General features: G+C 36.1%; 1 protein-coding gene and 1 pseudogene across 1 annotated transcript; one reads left to right on the top strand and one right to left on the bottom strand.

Moving 5' to 3' along the window:
• Nucleotides 1–5748, bottom strand: part of LOC107753670 (WASH complex subunit 7-like) — a 19042-nt pseudogene extending 13294 nt beyond the window's left edge.
• Nucleotides 5749–6838: 1090 nt separating this feature from the next.
• On the top strand, nucleotides 6839–8827 carry LOC107753669 (solute carrier family 41 member 2-like). The gene is made up of 4 exons (XM_016569871.1): nucleotides 6839–7162; nucleotides 7236–7340; nucleotides 8497–8568; nucleotides 8639–8827. Exons 1-4 carry the CDS (start codon nucleotides 6839–6841, stop codon nucleotides 8825–8827), a joined length of 690 nt encoding a protein of 229 aa, XP_016425357.1.
• Nucleotides 8828–9242: the final 415 nt, after the last annotated feature.

The raw sequence follows: 9242 nt of genomic DNA, 5'->3' as shown, positions 1-9242 counted from the left end.
GTGCGTGCTTTCACATTGAGCAGCATTAACTACACAGAGCCGTTGTTCACTGACGAGCTGCGCAAAACCACGTTCATATTCGCGCGATTTTTTGCGCAGCTCGTCAGTGAACAACGGCTCTGTGTAGTTAATGCTGCTCAATGTGAAAGCCCGCACGTGATGGAGATTTACCGCTGATTACAGAACGGCTTTCTGACAAGATGCGCATTAAATATCGCATGCGATTTATCGTGCAGCCCTACTGTTTATCCATACTCACCATTTGAGTGCCAACACTGAGAGCCAGATACACGATCAGTCTCCTCTCTTTGGTGCTGGGCCCGTTCAGAGTGTTCTCAGCCAGAACCAGAGCCGACAGCACATCCAGCCTCTGCTCACTGTACTTCTTATCAGAGATCACGCGTTTCTGAAGGAGGACAACAATCAGTCATTAGAATATCTGCTCTGTGGAGCAGGTGTTTGGGTAACGGTGGTGTGTCTGTACCTTAGCAGTAGAGATGGAAGCCAGAGCCTGAGACTGCAGCTGCTGCGTGATGTGAGACACAGAATCTGCTACAACCAGTGAGCGCCGGTGGAATGTGTGCTCCACAACCTGTGAATGACAAACACTGATATAAACACTGCACACTTCACACACTACCTAGTACAATACAGTTAGTGTACTAACTAAAATAGTGGACACTGCCTAGTGAACTAGAACTAGTGCACACAGCATTAGTAACTAGAACACTAGAACTAGCACACATTACCTATAACTGCACATTAGAACTTGTGCATACTACATAGTGTACACTAGAACTAATATACAGTACCTAGGACAGCCTGTAAATAACCAATAGAGTTTGCAATACTTATAGTATAATGTACTAGATTTATAGTGCACACTACTATTAGTGTCAACATTTTGTCCACACTACAACCAATATACTAGACGTGAATACTATTATTAGTTTCCAAATTAATGTGCACTCTTCAACTAATGTACTACATTTGTAGTGCACACTATTAGCACTACAACAATGCACTAAATTGCAGTGCACACTACAATTAGTGTTGCATTTTTTTTCTCATACTACAACCAACATACTAGAAATGTAGTGAATATTACTATTAATGTGTAAAATTATGTACCAAGTTTGTAGTGCACATTAATAGTTTTGAAATTATTGTGCACACTACAAGTAATGTACTAGATTTGTAGTGCACATTATTAGTGTTTAAACTGTGAGAACTAGAACTAATGCACTAAATCTGCAGTGCAGACTACTATTAATGTCTAAATTGTGCAGACTAAAATATACTAGATGTATATCGCACACTGATATTAATGATTACTCTTAATGTTTTAAAGATTTTTGTGCAGATTAAACCAAACATACTATATGTAGTGAACATACTATATGTAGCACATCATTATTAGTGTCCAAATTATAGTGCACACTACAGTTAATGTACTAAATTTGTAGTGCACACATTAGTGTTTAAATTGTGAGCACTACAATGAAAGAACTAAAACAGTAGTGCAAACTACTACTAATGTCTTAACTATTGTCCACAATACCCAGTACTAGATATACAGTATAGTGCATTTTTGTGCACACTACAACCAATATTCTAGATGTGTAGTGAACACTACTATTAATGTATAAAATGATGTACTAAATTAATAGTGTTTAAATTATTGTGCACATTATCGTATACTAGATTTGTAGTGAACACTCTAGGGCTATATAAATAGTGCAAACTGATAGAGGTAATGTACACTACATAGTACATTTATCACATAAATTGTTAATATAAACAAAAATAAATACATAAATTGTATGTTTTGAATACATATAAGACACAAATGAAAATCTGAAAAAAATATGTGTATAAATACTGAAGTACTTGCTGTTGAATATAATAATATGACTCATCGACCTACTTTTAACAGCTCCACCAATCGGCATAGGGCTTTCACCGAGGTCTTGGTCATGGGCCGCTGCATGGACATGTACATGTTCATAGTAGTCTTGATGATGGTGCTGATGCTGTAAGCATACAGGATTCCCTACAGAAACACAAACACCTGATTATGAAGCAGTCACTGCACTAGAAATGTAACGTAATTTAAAAAAATCATGAATTTCCAACTCTATAAAGAACACTTTAATCTCAAAAATAACAGAAAAGAAGAAAACACCGGTCTCTACCTGCACAAAGATATTACACCTGTTGCTCAAATCCTCAGACAGTTTGTCTGGTTTCGGTTCTTTTGATAATATAGACTCCATCTTCATCATCCAGGAGGTGACAAATATATAGTAGGACTGCATGTCCCTGCATAGAAACACATACATGGAACCCTAAATGACATATTTATAATGATGTCAAATACAATGACCATTACATTTTACTAAATTGGCAAAATTATAATTGATTTATGAATCATATCAGAAGCGTGTATGTCTTACTTCATTAGTGTCTGCGCCTTTTGCTGCAGGAATGCATCTCTGCTGCTGCGGATGCTCTGGATGCTCTTCTTGTCCATCAGTTTAGCTGCCGCAGGGACTTTGCTTATCAGAAATGTGTCTTGAAACCAGATTATATTAGCTGCTAATGTCACTGCAGGGACCTGGAAGAGAGAGCAGGGAAATTTCATAATGACTGAAAGAGCAGATCTATACAATCCACTCGTTCCCACTAGTTAGTGTACTCACCTTTTTACACACATCCAGCAGGGATTTGTAGATCTTCTTGTCCACGGTCCTGAAGATATGGAAGTGCAGCACAAAGAGGCCACATACGCCTGTATATTTATCCCGCTGATCAATCTCTGACGGCTCTCCTGCAAGTCAAATGGATCATAACGGTTGTTGGCAACAGCCGAGATGTCTCGTTAATGGTATTTGGAATTCATTTAGGTTAATTACAAATACAAACCAAGCTTTGACTCAACGTTGGCAAAAATGGTTCTGATATTGCATGCAAATTCCTCTGCAAAGGCACTGTTTTTAGAAACCGATACACCTTCTCCTGGGTCATCAAACCTCTGCTCCACACAAGCCTGCATAAAAAAGAAAAACTTTAGTTATATTTATTTAACTTAAGTGACCTGGGAACATTGCAGTTGCATTGCGGTCTATGGGAGGGTCAGAGAGCTCTCAGATTTGACCAAAAATATCTTAATTTGTGTTCCGAAGGTGAACGGAGGTCTTACGGGTTTGGAACGACATGAGGGTGAGTAATTAATGACAGAATTTTCATTTTTGGGAGAACTAACCCTTTAATTTGTGCGCATTACAAACTGTCCTGGGCTGCGTTTCCCAAAAGCATCGTAAGCCTAAGTGCATCGTAGACCTATTGCCACCAATGGAGCTATTATCAACTTAGGCTTACGATGCTTTTGGGAAACGCAGCCCTGGTTGAAGTGTAGCCTTAATGCAATTGGTCAAATCAGTGTTGTTTTGAGCAAATGAATTGCATTTCTAGCACGAAAATGCTTGGGAACTAATGTGATCAGAACCAAAGTTTACAGGACTGCGTTCTCTGGAATCCTCTCAAGCGGAGGACCGAATCGCGTCATAGCTCATTGCCATAAAGTTGACCTGACTTCAACTCTCCTCGATGCCCACACTGCTATGTTTCTCATAGCAGAAATAGGTTTTAAAATACAAAAACAGAAAATGAGGAAGTCTGGGGACACTTCAGACCTGAAAAATCATGCTGTCCAACAGTTGACCCTCTAGCTTCAGTAAAAGCTTCTCAAAGGGTTTTAGTTTCTCCTCTGGAATGGCAAACTTAGCTGGGTTATGATGGACAGATTTGAGTAGCCTTCAAACAACAACAACAAAGAATTTGTGGTAAGAAATCAAGAACCGCAATTTAACACATTTCATACTGTAAAGGCCTTCATTTTGTCTTCAGTTCCAACATTAAATTTTACAGAACAGTTCAACATCTAAAAGGTCCCACTTCACCTTTTGTACATCTTCCAGTGATCTTTCAGTGTGGCATGGTTCTCCAAGATCTCATCCAGGGTGATGAGGACCACCAGAAGTTCTCCCAGATGCTCGTACACTGTCTGATTGTAGACAAAGAGAAACCATCATTACAAGACGGTTGCAGTGAACAACCATATGAAGAGGACAGAGAAAATGAAAATTACCTGAAAGTGTACACCTGTGGACTCAATGATTTTGTTGCACTCCTGTGACATAAAAAAACAAAACAAATTAGCAACACTGCAGTCACATAACCATCCACATAATATGAGAATATTTTACATTTCTCACTTGTTGCTGATGTACAAAGCAGCCAGCTGGTGAACCATGTTGACCACCACTTCAAAGCAGTGCAACACAAAGCAGGACAGCTCCTGTAACATACAACCAAATAAGACAATGTTCAGAAATAAATATATAAATATATATATATATATATATATATATATTTCTCAGTAACAATTCAAAAAGATCATTATTTCAAACCTGTAAGAAGGAAATGAAGCGGCCCATCTGAATCTGAGACTCTCCCTCCACCACACTAGTGTCTGACACTGCAAAAAAATACAAATAATTCTAACGCAATACTTTTTTTATTATTGTTAAAAGCTACAGGTTAAATTAAATTAAAGTCGAACGACAAAATTGAAAGCTTAAGTTTAACAGATGCATGCAATTCCAAACAAAAAAAACCAAAAAACATTCTATTCCGGAGGGACAAAATGTATTAGTTTGTGTTTAATATCCACTCAGATATACAATTATAGAAATAAAATGGGAATCATGTTGAATTTAATAGGTTCTTGTGTAGACGGGCTGTAAACTGAACAGCAAAAACCAAAACAGTAGTTTTTACCTCCTTCACCATAATACAACAAGCCATTGTAGAACTTGGTTTCAGCCTAAAAGTAGAAAGCACAAAACCGTTAATATGAGACCATTAACAATTTTGCTTGTTAATTTTTGCAAATTAATTGACTTTATAAACATCCACTCAATGGTTTGGGGTCAGTATGGTTTTTTTAAATTAAGTAAGAGAATTTTGCACACCAAGTCTGCATTTATTTGATCTGAAATAATGGGGGAAGGCAATATTGTGAAATATCATTAATATTTAAAATAACTTTTTTCTACTTTAATATGTTTAAAAATGTAATTTATTCCTGTGATGCAAAGCTGAATTTTCAGCATCATTCCTCCAGTCTTCAGTGTCACATGATCCTTCAGAAATCATTCTAATATGCTGATTTGATGCTTAAGAAACATTTCTTATTATTATTATTATTATAATTAATATTGAAAATAGTTGTGCTGCTTAATATTTTTTTGTAAACCGGGATACATTTTTTGCAACTTCAGGGATCTTATCTATGCACAATCAGCTTGTAACACTCCAAAGAGAAAGGAAAACTTGAAATCGCATCATATGACCCCTTTAATAATCGATGTTTGCATTCAAAGAAATTCAATCCTCCAATGCAATGATGTGGGAACACTTTCAAATGAAAGCGAAAGACTTCCTTATCACATTTTTTGTGAGATCAATAAAGACCACACACACTAATCTAATCAGCGTGCTTGAACTTGGCCACTTTCCCTGGTCACCTGACAGCTAGCTAACATTACTCAGCTAGCTGCAGGATTTATGCATCTTTTACACAACAAATTACCAGTAACATTCCGGTCAGACGCGTTACTTACTTTGTGACCCATCATCAAAGCGATCAAACTCCCAATCAGGAGATAATGAATCCACAGCCATCCTGATAGAAACGACACAGACTGGGCTATTCAGAGAGCTGCCATTAGGTCAGTCTGTTTGAGGGTTACTGCACAGTGAGGGGAGGGGCTGCTGTGCTGGGAATCACATGATTTGCACAGGAAAGCGAACTTCCGGTTACGCTACTGGACGAATTTCAAAATAAAAGCAGGACGAAAATGCCCGGATGTTCATTTAGTCCAACATCTACGTTTTTATGTTGTTAGTTACATTTATATTTTAAGATATAATATAGTTAGTTCCATATATATTTTAAGATATATATGCTGCAATATATATTATATATTAGTATATGAACTTTTGAGTAATGTTCTGAGGACAGGTGGTTTTGGAAGAATGATAAAGCAATGTCATAATTTTGATTAAATAAATTAAAGAGAAGAGAAATATTGCATTTGATTAAATGTATCATCTCCGATGAATTAAAAAAATAGAAATATTGCTATTAAAAACGAATGTCTTTTCTCATGTATCAAAAATCAAATGTGAAATAATAAATCATAAAAATGCTGTCTGGCGTTTGTAACAGGCGAGACTGTTATGTTACTAGTTAAACTTTTAAGTGATGTCACGCTGTCAATATTTAACAGTGAAGTAGATTCAATATTATTACAAATTAACTGTCTGATGCAGTGTTTTTTAACATCATTGAGATACTATTATAGTTTTTAGTAATATTTTGATTTCATTATTATTTTTATATCTTCTGTTTTAATTTTTGTCATTTTGTTACATGTAAAGTTTTGACTTTAATTTTAGTCATTTATTTTAGTACATAAAATTAAACTAAATGAGTTTTAGTTTTAGTTAACTGTAATAACTCTGGTTTAATGTTGATCGTTTTTGTATTGTTATTCTTGATTTGAAGTGTTTCATGTTTTTCAGGTGAGATGTCAAGCAACAATATCATCAGATATCTATACTAATTTGATCTAAAATTCATCTATACACACAATCTAAGATTCATTATATCAAGTACCTTCACATGATTCGTTTGCAACAAACAACTCTTGGTACTTTGAATTCAAACTCAAGACTGTAATATATGTTTTGATACTGTTGTGTGATGAAAATGGGATCCGTCACTGAAGAAAAGCAGAAAGAGTGTCTGACCTCAGCTCACTTTTTATCCGGAGAAAATGGGCACCAGTTTACACCAGAGACCAGAAGACCCGACAGAACATCAAGCTTCTGCAGTAAGGAATTTTCAGAGTCGGATCCCTTACTTCCCAATGAGTTTTACGGGACAGCATTGGCCTCTGGGACCATATCGCAAGTTCATGGCCAGGAGATGCCGAGCGAGTCGGTCCGGGCCATGTTGATGCAGATCTTGTTTCCATTCTTCCTGGCTGGTTTTGGGACAGTTCTGGCAGGGATGTTGCTGGATGTAGTGCAGGTGAGTGAGGGAAATGATGATGGATTTTGGATAAGCTGACTTTAAATGGTTGTTTTTTGTGTTGATGAATCAGCATTGGGACGTTTTCCGTAATGTGACTGAGATCTTCATCCTTGTCCCACCTCTGGGTCTGAAGGGGAACCTGGAGATGACACTGGCATCAAGACTCTCCACCGCTGTAAGATTCCTATGTTGTCTATATACCTATATTGTTTTTTCTGCAAATATGAGAGTTGTTTAATTTTAACTTTTTTAATTTAGCGCTGTTGGTTGATATCGGATATTAAGTTCTTACAACGCATATTTCCTTTTTTTTTTTTCGATTACCTTTACCGTTATAATGCTATAGCTAAAAGTTAATCTTTAAAAAAAATTAATAATTGAAACTGTCAAATGTAATCTTTAGTGAATTTCAAAATGATCACATTTTCATACTGTACTTTGTAATGCTGAACTGTGCAAAATCACTTGTAGCATTTTTTATTTATTTAGGCAAAATAGTGTAGAATTCTAACGAACCAATAAATCATCCAATTAAAAAAAAATTAATTATTGACTTGTTATATCAGCCATAGTTTTAATTTTGGTGCATCCTTAAAAATATTAACTTGTGAATCTGGTCAACTAGAATGGTCTTTCTTATGAAGATGAGCAACGAAGTCTTGCTGGTTAACCTAGTTAAGAAGTCTAGTGGGGACACGAGTGCAAATACTTTTTTACATTCATGGTGAAAATGTTATATTATTAATATAAATTCATTAAATGTGTCTTCAGATTAGTAAAATGTTTATTACACTATTAAAAACAGGTTATTTTAAGAACTGATTCTTTTGGGAACCCAAAATCGACCAAGTTAGAGAAACATAGAAACATCACAGAATTTTTTAACTGGAAAAAAAAAAAAACATAGTAGAATATATTAATAAATTATGTTTATTATTCATAAATTACTACAATATTTAAAAGCCATAGAGTTTTTAAAGTAAATACCCAATTTTCTAGTTATACTCGGCTCAAACAAAACTGAAGTCTGAATTTGCTCTACTTTAAAAATCCTTATACAATATTCATAAATGACCGGAAATGTAAGACCATTGGTTGAAATGTGTGGGAAGTGTTGTGTTGTGTCTGTGTTTTTTCCCCTGCATCACGTGTTGTTTGTCATGGTGAGGAACTTCACACTCTGCTGTGAAGAAAACAGCCCTCAGGGTTATACTAAAATGTTGTGGTTTGAACAAAATTAAAAGGTTTATTGAATTTTTGTTTGTAATGCTTTACATTTCTTGAAATAAATGAATAAACAGTCATTCAACACTTGAACATCTGTCCTGCAGGTGAATGTTGGCAGAATTAACTCTTCAAGCGAGAGGTGGAACCTGATCATTGGAAATCTCGCCCTCAAACAGGTTAATCCAGCTCATTTGATGCTTGCTTGGTGAAATTCTGTTCTTCATTCAACTCTATTTGTCTCTTCAGGTACAAGCTACAGTTTTGGGTTTCCTGGCTGCTCTGGTAGCCTCAGCTCTTGGATGGATCCTGGAGGAGGAGCTCATCATGAAACACGTAGCTCTGCTTTGCTGTTGCAGCGTTGTGACAGCATTCACAGCATCCCTCCTGCAGGGTTTGCATCCCGCTTTTGTTTCGGACCGATTTTTATCTACTTAAAATAGACCATTTATAATCTTTAAATGCTTCATGGGCATCAAATAAGGAGGACATCATCTTTATGGGTGCTGATCATGAGGTTATTCTCACTTGAATGACTCGTGGCTTGTGATCTTGGCCATGCAAACCCATTTTCCATACATATAGACCCAACATCCTCAGGCCACATAGCTCACATTATCAGCATTTAGCATAAATGGATAAGACTGTCAGTATGATTATTGGGAGAAATTCCTTAGTGCTGACAAACATATATTTTCAGATTCTTTGATGAACAGAAAGTTCAAAAGAACAGCATTTATTTGAAATAGATGTCTTTTGCAACATCGTACATGTCTTTACTGTCACTTTTGATCAACTTACTGCATCCTTGCTAGAAAAAAGTATGAATTTCTTTCAAAACAAGAACTGACCC

Source organism: Sinocyclocheilus rhinocerous, unplaced genomic scaffold (assembly GCF_001515625.1).
Source record: "Sinocyclocheilus rhinocerous isolate Xijiao unplaced genomic scaffold, SAMN03320098_v1.1 scaffold200, whole genome shotgun sequence".
Classification (NCBI taxonomy): domain Eukaryota; kingdom Metazoa; phylum Chordata; class Actinopteri; order Cypriniformes; family Cyprinidae; genus Sinocyclocheilus; species Sinocyclocheilus rhinocerous.
Note: the sequence above shows the minus strand (reverse complement) of the source record. Positions and strands in the feature narration are given on the sequence as shown.

Bases quoted from the DNA above. Each gene is read 5' to 3' on its own strand.
- LOC107753669 (XM_016569871.1), top strand. From the start codon at position 6,839: ATGGGATCCGTCACTGAAGAAAAGCAGAAAGAGTGTCTGACCTCAGCT. The intron at 7,341-8,496 runs GTAAGATTCCTA...TCTGTCCTGCAG, and splicing joins CATCAAGACTCTCCACCGCT to GTGAATGTTGGCAGAATTAA. The intron at 8,569-8,638 runs GTTAATCCAGCT...TTGTCTCTTCAG, and splicing joins GAAATCTCGCCCTCAAACAG to GTACAAGCTACAGTTTTGGG.